We start from the raw sequence: 18,137 nt of genomic DNA on the forward strand, positions 1-18,137 counted from the left end.
TCACAAGGTTTGTTGTGTTGCCGCAACTCGATAGTTTAGTTGCTTTCCACTGTGTTCCTGTTAATGATGCTCATTACCTCAAATGACTAAAGTGTCAAAAGTATCGATATTTTAATTTGAGTAATGATTTTGGAGCATAACGATCTGGTATCGGATGTATCGATATCCAAGTATCGATCGGCACATCGCTAATGATGAGAAACACTGATCGCTTGTATCGTAATAATCTCTTAAACCTTTTTATAGGCCCTTTATGGGAAATGTTATTTAAATCAGTCTGATTAGAGATTCCATTGTGGCTGTTTACATGTAGACTACGCTAAATACAATGTCGTGAGCATTCACGTTGCCTTCAGGTTCTCATATCATCTCAGGTGAATTGATGGTAACATGTATTCCGAGTCAGTAATCAAATCCGACTCTGCTGCAGTTTAATCACGTCTTCCAGGTTATTTGTCTCTCTGTAGACACGTTAACACGTGTGCATTTGACAGTAATATTGATGATCTCTCCTTTGTGCAGAGGGCTCCCTCTCATCAGATAGGCGACACCACTCTACCAAGGAGTGACCCCAACCTCTCAGCACCGGATAAAGGTAAAAACACTCCTCGTGTGTTTAGCATATTTTTCATACAATTCACTCGAATGCGCCGAGGCCTTGTCCACTCAGAACTCTGAAAAACACTCAAAAAAATACGCTGTCACCTCGCAGGGCATCCCCACCAGCGGACATATACCGCATACACTCTCGTAGCGTATATTATGCGGTGCATTAGGCTGTTTTCTGAGCTCATTGTCTTCAATTAAAGCGCCGTTTGTTGTCGCTCTTGAATTCCTGCCCGAGAGACAAAGCCTCCACGCTCCAGTGGAGCACGGTCACTACAGCAGTAACGGGCCGGCGCTCGCCCACGGCGGCCGATCGTCTCCGAAGACGTGCGGCGCGTGTGACAGCTTGACCACAGAGTGACTGGAGGCATCTGGTTTCACGCAGCTGCTCCAGGGAGCTGCTCCTCAGAAAAAAACAAATCCACTGTCTGGATAGTAGCTTTCCATCATCCCTCATCCTAAAAGAGTGATAAAAGAGCAGGTGCTGTCCCCGCAATGATGACGGATGCGTGAATGCGTATGGGGGAAAAGAAAAATCCACTTGTGAAATTTAGACGGAAGAAAAACGTACCCATCTACTTCTCATTAAAAATAAACCAGAAAAGTTTCTCTGCGCTGTTAAAAACTTATAAATCGACAGTGCGTTGTTTTTTTTCCTCCCCTCTCTCCACCTGTTAATGGTAAAACTGTTTGCCAGATAATCAGTGAGGATCGCGGAAGAGACACCTTAAAATAAGGAGCGGGGATGTGATAGCTTCCTCGCGACTCGCACACAAACACACACCTTCCACTGCGATTCTGGTGTGATGTGTAAATAATGCAGCGAGAGGTAACATCCACTGCCACAATATGGTGACATGACACCTTTATGCACATAACAATAATAAAAATGTGCGAGAATTTACACGAAAAGCTGTGATTGCATGAGCGTCATTTTATTTTTCGAACCTCCAATTATAACCCCAGATACATGCAACACACGCTATAAAACATTTTTGTTTTATTAAAAAAAAAAAAAAGTGTTTTCAAGCCCGTTCAGTCGCTGAGTGACCTGACCAACACCTCTCGCTGAGGTTTCACTTCCCTGATTACATTTTATTTTTACAGACCGCACTTGAAGTAGCTCCAAGTCTGGAAGTAGCTACCGCAGAGCTAAACGATTGATTGAATGCGACTCTCGACATTAAATGACGACAGCCTGTAATGTGAGGGGTTTTGTGTTGAGTTTATTTTGGCTTTACAGTTTTGTTCCTTTTTATAGAGGAGCAGCAATCAGGAAACATGATTACCCAGCAAATGAGCGTCGAGTTGCGCGGACAATAGCTGCGTTTAAAGTCCGCTCACATGCACCGCAGCTCCAAAAACTGGGTTCTTCTAACACACATTCGGGCTTCAAATTGAACAACAAAAAAAAAAGGGGGGGGGCAGACACGCAATGCAAACTGCGGTGCATCAGAATGAGCACTGCTTATTTTCCACGGCGCGTAATGCACATGCCGATGCGGCGCGGCGAGCTAAGAGCGCACTCCAAAGCTGAGTTAAAAGCCGGAGTGGAAAGACAAAAGAGACGGCCAGATGGGAGTTAATGTGGCAGGCTCCACAGTTACGCAACACACACACTCGATCATACCGGTCGGATACATTCGAACAAAAAGAGGACGCTCGGGAGAGTTTTAAATTCAAGAACATCGTTATGTATTTTACAGCGCTCCAAAAACATCAGTGTTTCGATGTGTTTTGATCCGCTTTGATTGACAGCGGGCAAACAACCCAGAAATTGCCGAGGATTTGTTGCGTCCTGGTGAATGAGACAACCCATTATTTCAACTCGGCACAGAATTATTTATTTATTTATTTTTTAAAAAAGAAGAAGGAAATACATAAATCTGAAGGTTTTCTTACTCTGTAGGACGGCTTAATGAGGTTTTCTCAGGAAGCGGTTTAATAAGCGACAGTCAAATGTTTACGTCATTGCCGTCCATTTAAATCTGCATGACTCCACTGCGTTCTCATGTTGTTGTGCTGTGTAACCCGTGACCTGTGATGTGACTTTGTGATGTTTCTGTGTGCTGTAAAGTGAGACCCACCCCCAGTAGTTGGAGCCTAGACAGTGTCAAAGAGGGCGCCCCATCCTTCTCTGACTCTGTCGGCAAATTGCTATGCCCTCCTGTCCCTCCTAGGCCACCGTACTCAGGTAAAATGGCCGATCGCGATGAAACCTCCGGTGAAGAATGATACTAATTTTCCAGCCTGGCTTCTGACACCTGGTGCTCCCACCACCTCTTCCTACTAAAGCTTTTTTTTTCTTTATCCCCTTCTCTTCCATCTGATGCTCCTGGCTTTTGGCGATTTTTCCCCTCCATGCTAACCAATTGCTAACATCTCCTTATATGAGATGTGTTAGTTCAGATGAAAATCTCTGAGGAATCTGAGGAAACTGATCCGAATTGAAATTCCACTCAATTCCCGGATTCATGGTTTTTCCTTTCTAGCCCCTTGAGAAGTGTGCGTCATTACATTTAAACCACACTCTTCTCCTCCGTCAGCTCAAACTGTATTTTAGTTATTTACTTATTTACAGATGCAACAGACTTTACTTATTCCCCAGTGTTTACTGCCGTATCCCACCGCCCAGCAGCATAATAAGCAGATGGAGTGTTTTTCCTCTTGCCTCTCCTCCTCTTCTGCCCTCGCTGCATAGAGTGGTAACAGCTGCTGGATGTAGAAACAGCTTAGGGCAGGCTAAAGGACCTGCAGACCATCAGCGCTTATTTGAGTCATTGATGCTTTAAGCCACTGGCCCTCTCAGCTCTGTGCGTGTGTGTTTGCATGAGTCAGTGCTGTGTCATCCTGGTGAATGGAAGGAAACACTCTCTAATTTGACCTCTTTTATCCCCCTTTCAATCTCGTCTGGCTGTCAGCAGGCTCTTCGGCTAAAAACATGAGGTCGCAGTCTCCCGCCCCGACGTCCAGATCGCCGCAGAAGGTTGGTTCCGTTTCTGTCTCTGTTCATATCTCTTCCTCTTACATCTTAGTGTTGGGCCTCCGTCCGGCTCTGTGTCAACCGTTACCTTTGCTTTACTGCTCAGTGAAGCTGTTAACTGCTGCGGTACTGCTGATTTTGTCCTTTTTTATTTTTTTTATTTTATGTCACGGCCGTCCCAAAGAGGCCTCAGAACGAGCCTGGCCGGAGGGCATTCACGCCATTAGCTAAACGCACACCTGTCAGGCACCAACTGTCCTCATCCGCGTGTGAATTGAAGCTCGGGGAGGGTGTCACCTGCCCTGTTAGCCGTAAAATATGCAACACCAGATGGATTTATTTAGCCTCTAAATTCACTTTCAAAGATTGAGCCCTGTTTGTAATTTCCTTTACTATTAACGTGACGAGCGGGAGTATCTAATATCTTTGACCTCGCTGCGCTTTTTTTTTTTATCTACAGATAAACTGATTATTCTCGCTTTGTCTCCAAGCTCTGATTTATCGCTAATGAGCCTCTTAGTAGTTAATTCCAGTCTGCTGAAGCAGAAGAGGTCCAGGAGAGGTTAACTGAACGCTGAGTGAGCTCCTAATGAGGCTAAAAAGTTGTTTTGAAACATACTTTTGAACCAAAGCTCATCTCGTGCAAACTGCAAGCTTTTTATTTTTTATTTTTTTATTTTTGTGGGTCTGTGACAAGCGATGGTGAACCCAGATTTGTTGCAGGTGCGATGTCTCCTTACATGTGACAACTACCAAGAACATGGTGGTTATTGTGCGTGAACTAGAAAGAAAGAGAGACAGAAGAAGAAGAAAAACTCCATATAAGTGTGAGTGACAGCCTGGCACTCAGCATGCCCCGTCAATCAGACTTGTGCGTGCTGAAGTGTGTTGCCACGTTTGTTTTTTGTTTTTTTTAACTGTGTGCGTGTGCGAGCTGTGGTGATAGAAGAGGCCTGGAGCGAATGTACCGAGCTGCCCATCACGGCACAGCCGGAGATGGATCCTCTGCGGACCTCCGGCAAGGCCCCATTATCCGGCACGCGGGCGCGCGCACACCCGCCGAACACACACATCAGTCTGTGCAGCCGGGGGCCCATTACCAGACCACAATCCCCAGGACAGTGGGGAACCCACAGAAAACACATGGTGCCAGTCTGACAGGGCTCGTTTCCAGAGGTAGAAAAATCTGTAAAAGCTCCTCCCTGGAAAACTGGGTCAGGAGTTTAAAGTACTTGTCAGCGGCTTATTAAATACAAGGATTTTCACAATGCAGTGTTTGTCCACTTGTGCATACAAAATGGATACCTCTCTTTGTGCATGCCTTGTGTGGCTGGAACAAAACAGCTCCACTGATCAACTACATACTCCACTAGATCCAATTAAGTCCCAGCAGATATAAAGACAGCACGGTGTAATTGCTTAGAAAAACATTTTGATGAGCGATCAGATTTTGTTGCGAACGGGACAAGCATATTGTGTTTTTTCGTCTCGCCGCGCAGGGTCGCTTGATGGAGTGGAAAAACCTGGCCCTCTCACTCACTCCGCTTTTTAAAAAGTTGTTTATTGTTGCTGTATAGCTGTGTCAGCACACATGTTACAGTAACTTAGGCTAATAGGGGATGTGTATGGTATGGTTGCACTCTACAGTAATTCCCTGGTTCAATATGCACTTACAGTTTGGTTATCTTGAAGGAAAACGCTCTCTAAATGTTGAAGTTATTTCACTGTTGCAGTTTTTTATCGTGAGAGGAATTAACTGTGAGGGTTTTGAACACGTTTGAGCAGTTCTTCTATTCCTGGTTTAGCATTTTCAGCGAAAATCTAGGACTGAAAATATTTTTTTTCCCCCTCTTTTCTTTTAAAGCATCACTGTGCAGGATTTATTGCCTCCTAGTGGCGAGGTTGTATATTGCACCAAGTTGAATACACTTGCCATTTTTAAGCAAGGAGAAAAAGAATCCGTGGTGGCCATCACTCAAGTGGAAAATGTGGAAGCCCTATTATATGAACATGGCAGCACAGTATGACAGCTTTATGGAAGAGGATTAGCTGCTCATGTCGATACAAATGGCTTATTCTGAGATAACCATACACAGTTGTGTGTGATTACACACTAACAAAACACAATTTCTGGCATGTATTGGTCGACAACACAAAGTTAACACCAGCTCAACTTCATGTCACGCTCTTGTCCGACTACAGCGTCAGATGTCAGCTGGTTCCTTCATTTTGCCTCCTTCCATTGAAAATGTGTTGTAGCTTATGGTTCTCTCACTTCTAGTGTGAGCACACCATTAGTGTTAATGTTTTTTTTATCAGCTGTTCCCAACCTTAAGTTAGAAATTGTGCTGAAGAAAAGATTTTCTCACAACTTTATTCAGATTTTTTTTTTTTACTTTAGGGCTCTAAGATCTTTCAAATTCAACAAAAGATCTAAGGAAATACTAATTGTTCTTGGTGAACCCCAACAGTGGTGTCACACTATACCGACGATGCCCTTGTGTACGATCAAATGTCAATGGAAAGAGGTGAAAGGCTAAGGAGATTTTCAGAAGTGCTGAAGTTGTGTCTTTGACCAATTATTCGCCTATCACAACAGATAATTTGAAGCTTCTAGCCGAGTTGGTGAATTGAAACAAGCCAAAGAGGTTTTAAATCACTGCCTCGTACAACGAGTGATTTCTTACACTGTAAAATCTGATATGGTTTCATTACCTCTCTCTCTCTCTCTCTCAGTCCACAGTGCCACCTTTCACTCCTTCTCCCACTGAGTGCCAGTCTGCCAGCCTGGTCTCCAACTCCCCCGTCCTGTCCGGCAGCTACAGCAGCGGCATCTCCTCCCTCAGTCGCTGTAGCGTGTCAGAAGCTTCTGGCACCGAGCTGCCCTCTGGTGACCATCCTCCCCACCCGCTGCCCCCGCCCACCACCTTGCCAAACTCCATCTCCAGCAGCTCGGACGAGCCGATCCGCAGAGAGAACAAGACGCCGCCGCCCTACAGCGTGTACGAGAGAAACAACCCCCGCAGGCCTGTGCCGTTGCCCCACAGCCTGTCCATTCCCCCGCAGACGGACCCCCCGGCCCTGCCGCCCAAGCCTCACCAGCTCCGCACAGGCAGCATGAAGCTGGACGGGACCGCCGACCCTCGAGTCCCCAGGCCGAGGCCTCTGCCCAGGAAGGTTTCCCAGCTATAGGTGCCGGTTTAGAAGGAGGTGGAAAAAAACAAAAAACAAACACACACTGGCGTATTTTGCACTTTTCTACTTGGCACTCACTTTTTGTGTGATCTTCAGTTTGGCATTCCTGACCTACACTCCAATAAAAGACCTCTAGATTAACAAGCAGTCAAAGAACTGAAAAGAAAAAAAAAAACTGTCAGATGAAGATTTTGTATTTACTAGAGGGCATTGACTTTGACTCGGTCATTCCGCACTTTTAGCTCTAGTACGTACATTAGCTCACCACGGTCAGTCGTAACATATGTTTACCAGAACACTCTGATAGATGTAATAATCTCAAATATATGTATATTGGTATATATGAGAATTGTTTTTGCCTTAAGTATTGGAAACAGAGTCTTTTATCTGTGAGTCTTGCACGTTTTTTTTTTTTTTTTTTGTTTTTAACATCTCAGTATATTTGTATACTGTACGGCTAAAAAAGGTGCTAGAGGCCTTGAGTATGCATTTAAGTGAAGTGTAGTAGACAAGGGTGTGTTCCCATAGTGTTAACCACACAGGCAATGGTACAGAAATGTCCAAATTTCAACTTTTTCTTACAGGATGTCAAAAGTTTAATTTGTGCGTTTTTCACACAGTTTCCGACCGTAGTTGGCCGTTTTTAGGCGGTTACGTAAAATGTTTTTAAGCCACTACAATGGCTGCAATTTTGAGGTTATTAAGGGTGTTAATTTCAGCCATTTATGCTGAGCTCAGACTACAGGAGATTTGGGCCAATTTATTCCAGTTCCTGACAGAGAAATCCTGTGCTGATGTCACTTGGTCCCAAGGTTCGGACCAGAATATTTACAGATGCTTTTTGAGTTTTGTGCAGATTTTGAAAATCTGCCGTTTTAGCTTTTCAGCTAACATTTGCTAACATACTGCTGTGGACTGCGTCAAAACCTTCTGCTTTGTATGACTTTAAAATAGTCCCTTCTTTCTCTTTCTTTCTTTTTGAGGGATTTGGTGGTTGGCAAACCAGCTTGCAGGCTCATTACTGCCACCTATCAGACTGGAGTGTGACTCAGTATAACCACACAGCACAGCAGTCTCATTTTGTTTACACCCTCCCTTGAGAGTCTGTGATGTGTTGCATTTTATCAGGAAGGATTTTAAGCTTCCTGTAGTCTGGGCCCAAGCTTTACCAAAATTGGCCCCCGTTAACAATGAGATGATTAGTGTGTTTGTGCATCTGTATGTATAGAAACTGAATTTGACTGCGACCATTGCCGTATGTGTGAACACACCCTATTCCTCCTGCATGATGTACATGACAACAGATCTTTATGGGGGGGTGGGTTAACAAGTATTGTGCCAAAGGAAACTTAACAATGTCCTGTAAAGAAATATTTACTTTTATTTTCAAGGACCTGGGATCAAGAAGCTTGAAAATACTCGTCCCAAAAGGCATTTTTTTTTTATTACCTGAATATCCAATTTAATCTCTAACCAACTGATCAGACGTAACTCTAGACAAGCACAAACAAAAAGATTTCCTCATCTGCATTTTGACCAGTACTGTTATTATGAAGTCTTTATTTGATAGAAACCGTAATTGGAAGAGAGATTTACTGTCAGCAGTGACCTTAAAACACACAAGAACCGATATTCTGCTGGAGAAATATTTACAAACTAATCATTGTCAAATATTTGTACAGTTGAGATTTGTTTTCTGTTTTATTCAAAAGACGGACGTGTGTTGACTGCACTATGAATAGATGCTTGGATCAACGGCGCCGTGTTGCGCTGCTGCGGTGACGTAAATGTTCTGTGGCAGGCAGATTTCACACAGTTTTGTAAAATAGAGGACTTTTTGGCATAAAATATTCACCAATAGAACATTTCTTCGGGGGGTGGGAGCTGTGTGTGGGGCGGGGTAGCTTTAGTATTGTTTGTATGTTTGATTTTTGTATTTCTTGATTTGTTGTGAATTTTTGAGATTAAAATATTCACATTAATCAGTACTTGAGAACCTGTAAATTATATGATGAGATTAATGTAAGTATGCCAAATATAAAAATTTGTGTATTGCAATTAATGTAAATATGGTGTTTTTAACAAAATGTAGCTATAACAATTTACAGCTTTGAATGTAATGTTGAAGCAGCAAATTATTATTATAAATGTTCAAACTTTTATGGTTTTGTGAGTGTAGAAAAACTAAGGTCATGCATAATGACTCCTAACTCATTTACAAGTTCAATAAACTGCCCAATGTAATACAAATGGACTGACTGACCCATTTTTATTGTATGAGACTGATCTGAATTTGTTGTTTTATGGCACCTCACCCGGGGAATCCTGGATGAAAGATGGCCGCCATAAACCACACGTTTTAAACCAGTAAAGCTTTTAATCTCATGAAAACACATTGAGTGTTTTCATTTCAAACACATATGGAGGTAAAAAGTTGAAATAAATAAATGATTCAAAAGTATTTAAAAAATAATAAATGTAGAGCTTAATTAATTTATATCATATGGCATAAATTAAAAATTCACTTTTATTTTTTTTGTCTGTAATTTATTTATCTTTGCAGCAAGCAGCCATTTATTTATTTTCTCATTTAATTTATTATATTTAGTAACATATTCATTTAAAATGTAGAAACTTATCAGTGTGTATTTATTTCTTCAATATCCTCTTCAAATTCTCGACTATTCTCTTTTCTTTGAAAAGCACGTTACGTTCATTACTCAAATCATAGACTCTAAATAAAGATGAATGGTGGAACAGCTCATCAAAAGTGAAGCCAAAGCAAGTAGTGCCCCTGTGATGTCTGATTGCAGTAAAGGTCATAAGCTCCACCTCCTCCATGTTGGTGGATGGGACTTGGGGCAAACTAACACACAAAGATACGCAGCAAATAATTTTTTACAGATAGTTTCTGTAAATTTTCTCAAGTTTCCTTTTAGTAAGTTAGTTTTTGACGCTATATGTCACATGATAATTGAACAAAAACGTGAGAGTCTGGAGGAAGTGTGGGCGGGGCATTGATAACACGCCTCCACGTGGCGTCACTCTAGGACCGTACTGCGCAGACTCTGGATCCAAAGTCAGGTTGGCGTCGTCAAAACTAGTGTCAGTTTGGCCGGCGAGTCCTAAGAGAGTTGGGACGCGTTGTCCATATTTATGTACAGTCTGTGATTCAAATCAACTACACGAATTTAAGACATAATTTGAAAAAAAAAAAAAAAATGAACAAAAAACCAAACTGCTTACGTTACACATCGGAAAGTTTTCCATAAAAGAGACGTGTACCCCACAAGGGTTTAAATCACTTCCTAGAAGGAAGCAGGAAAGGATTTATGGAGGCAGAGGAAGTAGCAATCATAGATTTAGCAATCAATCCCCGGTGGGAACCATGTTCAATGTAAATCTGTCACCGCTTGAAAGCACAGTTAGCGAGAAAGAGTTTTTTTCTTGGCACCGTGTTTAACCGCGGTCTGGTGAAACACCGTGGGCAGTATTGTGTTCTGCTTGGGTGGACCATTTCTTTGGATTTCCTTGAGAGTGTCTCAACTCATCAGGTAAGATGAATTGTCTGCTGTGTGGCCTATGAAAAGTGCTTGTGACAAATGGCAAACCGTCGTTTTTTTTTTGGAAAGCTAACTGGTTTAATTGGTTTATTTGTCAGTTTGGTTCAGTCAACGCTGTTTTGTTTTCTGGGCTCTGGTGTAGAACAAGATAACAAATTACATTAAAATTACCACTTTTTTTCTCTCCCCGAAATAGCCTGTTTATGTTGCCATAGTAGCTAGCTTTTACTTTTACCTGTGCTAACCGGAATTTAGCTCTAACGTTACGTGGTAGCTCTGCATATATTAGCATAACCGCTGCATTAGGCTACAGGCTAACGCCAGGTTATTTATTATTTATTTTTAATTAATTGTTTTTTTTTTTTGACCGTTGTGAAAACCTGACTTTAATATTAAACTCGGCTTTAACATGACACTCGTCTTTAACATGACATTGTAGAATTGTAAAGCTAAGTAAATTGAGACCACTGTATTTATTTATTTTTGTGTGTGGGTTTGTCTGTTTATCACAGAAGAGTATGGGCCACGCATGAGAAACAAAAATGGCATGAGGTAGCCTTTTTCATCATGCACTTAAACAAGAAAAGCCGAAATGTTGAGAAAATAAGTCGAATTGTAATATCGAGGATAAGTTGAACTCCAAACCCGCGGCCCGTATATACCAGAGGGTATTATGGCATAATTATTAATAATTAAATAATTGTTTTAAATTATTGTGTTAATTAATTATATTGTTGTTATTATATTCTGCTGTTGCATGGTCATTGGCCTTGTCCGCTGGGGGAGAGATGATTTTTCTCGAGAATTTTTTCTGTTAGCAAACTGGTGTTAGCCTTTAGCATCCTGCAGCCTTCGAGGGCCACATACAGCCCAGTATCATCTCAAGCAGGACCAGTAACACAATAGCATAACAATGTATAAGCGACTACAACTCCAGATTTCCATTTGTTTTAGTGCAAAGAAGAGCAAGTAAATTAAGGCGTTTACATTAATAAACAACCCCTCAAAATAAATAAATAAAAAAATTAAAGTGAGTGCAATTTGGGCACATTGCTCTTACTAAAACAGTGGTCAAATGAGGGATAGCTGTTACTTTCATTGACAAATTGCTCTCCTCTTAACTAATTTTTGTATGTTTGACAACAGTGGTTTAAAGGTACAATTTCAAAATGTATGTTTTCACGGCATGACGTTACATTGTCACAAGATGGTCCATGTTCTTGTCTTCACCTGTCAGTGGTTTTAATGTTCTGGCTGTCCGGTGCATATGGTGCAGTTCAGACTCTAAGATCTGTTCTACATAAGGAAGTCATCATATCTTATCTTCTTCACACATTTAGTTTTGTTCTTGGCCACATAGATCCATACAAAGACTTACAGGGAACAAGTTACGAGTTCATCACAAAGCATCTAATTGCCCCACTAGTGTGGATGAACTGCTTTATAATCAGCACAACAGTTGTGCGTTGATAGGACTGCGCTGCTCGACCGAGGGACCTTGAACAAGTGCCCCTCCCCCTCGGCGCGGTTGTGAAACGAGCACACTTCACCTGTCGGCGCTCGTCATAATTGTTGGTGGCTGTTTTTAATTTGACAGCAATTATTATGTCAGGAATGAATTTCCCGCTAATCGCGGAGTCTTCTTGCAACGGAGGGCGCGTGCCACAGCAACCAGAGAGAGAGAGAGAGAGAGACACATGCCTCCGCCATTCAGCGAGCCTGGGAGAATTTGTTGTCGGTTGCAAACCTCCACGGGCTTGTCAAGCCTGTCCATTATTGAGAGGAAAGCTGCCTCCTGTTTGTAGTGGAGAGGAACAAAGAGCGTGCTGGTTAAAGGGACAGGAGAGAGTTAAGCAGGCAGCACATTTGTGCTGATCCCAGACATTGACATTTTGCATGGATGCTGATAGCTTCCTTACAACAAAAGAAACCATAGCCGGAAGGCAGCGAGCTGTAATGGCATGTAAATATTATGATCCTGCAGAGCTCCCTGTAATTGTAAAGATGTTCAGCGCATTTCTGAAAGATGCAGCGTATATCCAGCACGAGGGTTTTATTTATTTATTTATTTTTTTCGCAACAGTTTATCCCCATTATACAAGCAATAAACATCCTCCGTTTATAGCGTTCATGATGATGATACATAATTATCAGGGGAAAGGCAGTGCTAGGTATTAATTTAAAGTTGCCTGGAGCGGATTTTGGAGAACACACAGCCGCGGAGAAACCCAAGGTGTTTGTCTCGCTCTGCAAATCTCTCTGGGGAGACGGCGGAGCTGGAGTAGCTCTGCAGGGAGCAAAGAACCTCCATCTGAGTGGTGCACTGAGGGGAAGTTTCAAAGAGCAAGAATAGATGGCGTCTTTTATCTTTATGCTCCTCTCCTATACCTGCTCTGTTGTGTTCGCCGGCTTAGTGGGGTGGCGGGGGGGGATTTTTCACCTGCCAGCTTCAAATACTCCGGGTTGTTTTTAATGGTGAGATGAGTGAAGTTTAATTTTTTGACTTGTGCCGTCCTCACAGGAGGACTGTTGCCTCAGCTGAATGGGGAGTTGACTTGCTAGTTTCAAATGCTTTGAGTGCTGAAGAGGAGTACGAGACAAAACGAGATCGGGGAAAATGCGAGGGGTGCGTAGGCAAGGTACTGACAAACTGTATATATTTCTGCAGATTTGTGCAGAATTCTTTTCTAAAAACCACTGCGGGGAGGTGCAAAGTTCAGCCTCTGTGCTAACAATATGGAGGACAATGACTTGAGCACAAAGCATCAAATGATGCACCTAAAAATTAGACCAGCAAATTGTGATCTGCATTTGAAAGGAACCCCACTTGGCAGTAGTGCTGCTACCTGAAAACGGCAAAACAACCCTACGAGAGACAACATTTACACAGATAATTGGAGGACCTGGCCTTTTCAGGAAACCCCCTGTACGCCCATCAACCATGGCATTGTGACAAAGAGGGCCAAGTGAATAACACTGATTATCTTGTTATCATGGCACCTCTCAGTGGGTGGGATACGTCCAGCAGCAAGTGGATATTTTGCTCTCAAGGGTGATGTGTTTAAAAGAGGGGAAAGATTTGACGGGCTTTGACAAGGGCCAATTTTTGATTGCCAGATGAACGGGGGGAACTCAAAGCATCAGCTTCTGTGGGGTGTTTCTTTTCTGCGGTGGTCAGTATTAAAATTGATCCACGCAAGGAAACGTGGTGAACCAGGGAGGCGATCATGGTGGCCAAGGCCCATTGCTGAAGCAAAAAGCTGGCCATTGTGGTGCAATCCAACAGATGGGCTAAAATGCTCAAAATGTGGAAAAAGCTTCTCAAAAATGAAGCCAAAGCAAGTAGAGCTCCCCCTGGTGTTGGATGCAGTATGTCATAAGCTCCGCCTCCTCCATGTTAGTGGATGGGACTTGGGCCAAACTAAAACCCTAAAATACGCACCATTTATTTATTTATTTTTTCAAGGATGGTTTCTTTTAGGTACTTAATGTAATCTTGGTGTGTGTTCAAGTGTCAGTTTTTCTGATAAGATAAGCATCGTTTTACTTAGTTATTTGGCGCTGCAGAAACAGGATGTGACATAATGGCGGCTCCCAGTTGCCGTGCCAATGGCTCCGTAAAGTGGTCCCTTGGGGTCGCGAGAGTTGAAAAGAATAAAATAAAAAAAGTACAGTGTGTAATCCAACATTTCCTTGTAACTGGTGGAGGTGGAGCAGAACGCAGCATTAATTACATGAAAATGCGAGTGGGTCTGGAGGAAGTGTGGGTAGGTCATCGATACTGTGACTCCGCTTGGCCCTGGAGAAAACATGGCAACAAGATGCAGCAGTGTCGTTGCCATGGGTGTAACGAATGAAGTAACCGTCCACATAAAGGCCAGGACCCACGTTTCCCAGAAGAACGTTAATTTTCATTACACGATCAACAATATTTGCTACAGCAGTTGGTGGTTTTAATGTTGTGGCTGACGAGCACATATTATTTAGATAAAGAACCATGATTGTGACATTTGAATCCCGAAGTTGAGGATTGCACATTAAACGCCCAGTTGAATACGGTTTCATCTTTTATGTTATGCTATTATTTTATATGTGTAGATCTCAAAGGAAAAGTAGAAAATGCACCAGCTGGAAAATGGAGCCATTTTTCTCCATTACTGACATTTTGGACACATTTTGTCGATTTAAAAAGACAAAAATCATGTTTCTGCCAGGCGGTGGTTCATTAAATCAGCCTTTCAGATTCCTCAGCCAATAGAAAGTCATACTGTTGAAAGAAACACTCAATTTATCTGACGCCTGCACCGTTTCCAAGGCTGAAATTTAGGAAATGTGTATAAAAAGAGTTGTTACCATCCGGAACCATAAAAAATAAGACTAAAATTTCCACTGATGGAGGGGTAGCTCAACCTGATTAAAATATACATGAGTCTTGTTACATTTTTAAAGGTTTTTGTCGGTACAAACTTTGATTGCATTTTAACAAAAAAAAATGTCTGAAAGTTTTCAACCTTTTTCACCAAAGGTTCCTGCCTCTGGAGACTCCTTTATGCTACTCTTGAACCACAGTTCTCCGGTTCCCCCATTATCATATGCCCCTATCCTTTTCAGTGAGTCATCCTCCAAAGGTCAGGCAAATGGCGACCCTGTTTACTGAGCGTCCGTGCCCTCCAAGGCTCCTCGATCTTCGCTTCCTCTCCGGCCCTCGTGGTTCAGCAGTCTGCGCACCAGGACCAGAGGGCAGACGCATCAAGACTTGCATCAGGCCAGCCATGTTAAAAGGTACTCTTTTGCCCTCATCCAACCCCTCGCTGTCACCCGCTCTCTTTCTCCATGGGGTGTATATTAAATTAAATGTTAGGCTCTCTCCATCTCCCGTCTCTTGGGTGATCGCCTTAGTTCTGCCTGGTCAGCTGAGCCTGTGAAGTGGCCTTTCTTGTTTGTCATACACACATGAATAAAACATGCGTTCAGGTGAGATTTTTGAACCGTTGTGCCCGTAAGGGATTGCTGTTGAGTTAAAAACTGTCTCAGAGGTTAAGATTAAGACAAGGGCGTGACACAGGAAGGACAGTGAAAGGCACGTCTCCCTGCTCCGGTGCAGTGGTCCTCTTGACATGACGCGTTGCCTCACGAGGAAAGCCAAGTAATGTATTGGACATTATGATACACACACTTACATTGGTTTATTTAGTGTTAATCAAGCTTGGCTGGTGTTCATCAAATGAAGAGGTATTGATTCAGGGACAGTGGGGTTTGGTTAGCTGTCAATGACTGTTGTAGACTGTTCATGTACCAGCATATAGCATAAGGAAATGTGCAGTGGACTGCTGTTGGCATGCCTCTTTTGGGCGATTTCAATATGGCTGAAAATTTCCAGCAGTAATATTTTGTTAATTATTTTTTCTTTTCCTTCTAGCTAGCCTTCAGTACGTTCCTAACTAGTGGTTACTGGTGGTACTGCTACCTGAGTTAATCATTAATAAACAAAAAAAGTGATTATGTTTCCTTAGCCTGCTGTTAATTTAGTTGGTCAAATTATACATCATAGCAACGGTTACCCTCCCTCCAGAAACAATGCATATTTATTTGCCTACTTTGTTAATCATGGACCAGGGGTCTTATATGTTTGTCAAGCCAAGGACCCCAAAATGATGGATAGATTAAGTAGGGACCCCCTACCTACTATATGTGTTCTATATTAAACTTGACCTAGTGCTATTTATGAATATACATTATTATTAGCATTTTGCACTCAATATTAAGATATCTCTCATCCTTTTACTAAAATATGTTGGAATTATGTTAATGTGTATTTAACTAAATTTAAATTTGTGGGGGAAATTAAAATACCTCCACAGACCCCCTAGGGGTCGTGGACACCCTTTTGCAGACCTATGTCGTAGACGATTAAAAACGACAATGACATCTACGGGTCTAAAAACGTCAGGCAATTCTAAATTGCCATCAACTTGCTGATTCTTTCTGATTTTTAGCAGCCTATGACTCCGCTGGTTGCAAAAAGAAGTCAGATTGAATGGCCGTCTGTGACAATATGACCCATCAGTACAATTTTCACTCTCTCCATCGCTGGTTTGAAGCCTGCTTCAGTACAGGATGCTGTTGTTTATGTAAATTATGGTCCTATTTTTAATAAAATAGATGGTAAAGTGTGGTATGCTTTGGAATTCACTAGTTGCTACCTTATAGATGTGCATAGCGTCCTCTCATATGTCCATTCTAGCACCAAAAAAACAAGATGGCAGGAGCCAAAACGCCAAATGTTGGTCTTCAAATGGTAGACCACAACCCAGTGGCTGACATAACAGTGGCAGTATCCATTTCTTTTGTATTATCTATGATATCGATGGTACTGTAAGAGCTATTTGTTACCACTACTACTACTTTGACCATGTTTCTTGAAGGCACCTGCTTAGAATCAAAGTGTTCAATAAGCAGAACTACCGAAGATAAAAATGTGAGGCTGTCTACCCAGCTTTAGATTTCATTTACATTTCTTTAGCCAGCTCTTTTCTCAGTACGGAGCTATAGTTCAGACTGATACAGCCCCTGATGCTCATTCTGCTTTATGCGAGGTGTTTTGGTGCTAGAAATATGTGTTTTTTTACTAATCAGGGAAAGCGTGTGTGTATTTAGAAATCCAACAAAGTCATTATGTTTCCATCCTCCGGTCTTTGCATCCAAACGCTGTGAGAGGAGCTGTGAGAGATGTGGGGGGAAAATACATGAGCAGGCAGGGAGACGATAGACAGCAACAGGGGCCACAAGGGAATATAGAATAATTTTAGACATGGCAAACTGTGTAGCTATAAATCTATCTTGCTTCTGGGTGGCATCACAATCTAGAGGGGTCACATTTCAGGGCACAAATCTTGCAGTGTGCACTTTGTAGGATCTACTAAAATCAATGGTACAAGTTTAGTTTGCACTGCTGATGGTTTAATATACTTATAAATACGGTGTTTTCTGTAAATAAAATATGCATGTATATTCGAGACCCTCACAAATCGGAACTTGGCATCTTGGCAAACAGCCGCTGGAAATCTAGCAGTTACAGCTTCTCTGCAGAGTTCAACAATAGCAGCTATGTTGCGGACAAAGGAGGACAGCAGCGATTGTTTCTGTTTCCCTGCAAACTTTTCATTTTGCCTCTTGTTTTTGAATGCCCCCAAATTTGTAAATGGTGTTTCAAAAGACAATGCTGTCAGAATTTGGTGGCTGGGGTTTGCTATTAAAGGGGGCTGGTGGCGGGGGGTAATCCATGGGAAGGATAATGCACTGCTTGGGCACGCATGGTTTGATTCCTCCAGGAGAATGACTTTACTGGGCTATTACCGCTTCAGCTCGACAGCACTGAATTGTTCTTTTGTTCTGGCAGTGAAGCTCTGAGGGGGTTTCTCACAATGAATTCCTATTGATTTTTTCTGGTCATGTCATCAAATTGTATGTGGCTTGAATCGTGACTACTGTTTTCTCATCTGTTCCCTGAGGTTCCTCTCCGCTATTAACTTTTTATCCTATTTGGATAGGGCAAAAGCTAAACAAAAGCCAGGCAGGACGGCAGAAGCTAATGTGGAAATGGAAAATAGAAGTAAACACAATAAGTGGACCTGAAGTCAAAGTCACTTGTTCAGTAAAGTTCCAGGAATTACTTAAGATTTCATTTTTTTTTTGTTTACATTGTTGTGAACATTAGACTGCAGCCCATTTGACAATGACACTTTGATGTAGCCATTTAGCAGAGCAGTCTTTTGTAAGTACATGGAAGC

At 42.2% G+C, this 18,137-nt stretch overlaps 1 protein-coding gene across 5 annotated transcripts in view; it reads left to right on the forward strand.

The window, feature by feature from the left end:
* The window catches only part of dock4b (dedicator of cytokinesis 4b), a 117,026-nt gene extending 107,992 nt beyond the window's left edge, over window positions 1-9,034 (forward strand). For 2 of the 5 annotated variants that reach the window (XM_047575007.1, XM_047575009.1), the window contains 4 exons: window positions 523-595; window positions 2,684-2,800; window positions 3,528-3,592; window positions 6,326-9,034. In XM_047575007.1, coding sequence (XP_047430963.1) covers window positions 523-595; window positions 2,684-2,800; window positions 3,528-3,592; window positions 6,326-6,781 — 711 coding nt within the window. In that variant the 3' untranslated portion in view covers window positions 6,782-9,034. The remainder of the gene's footprint in view (window positions 1-522; window positions 596-2,683; window positions 2,801-3,527; window positions 3,593-6,325) is intronic. The other 3 variants (XM_047575008.1, XM_047575010.1, XM_047575011.1) reach the window with 3 other exon arrangements.
* The last annotated feature ends 9,103 nt before the right edge of the window (window positions 9,035-18,137 follow it).

The sequence above is a fragment of the Mugil cephalus genome, chromosome 22 (genome assembly GCF_022458985.1).
Source record: "Mugil cephalus isolate CIBA_MC_2020 chromosome 22, CIBA_Mcephalus_1.1, whole genome shotgun sequence".
Lineage (NCBI taxonomy): Eukaryota > Metazoa > Chordata > Actinopteri > Mugiliformes > Mugilidae > Mugil > Mugil cephalus.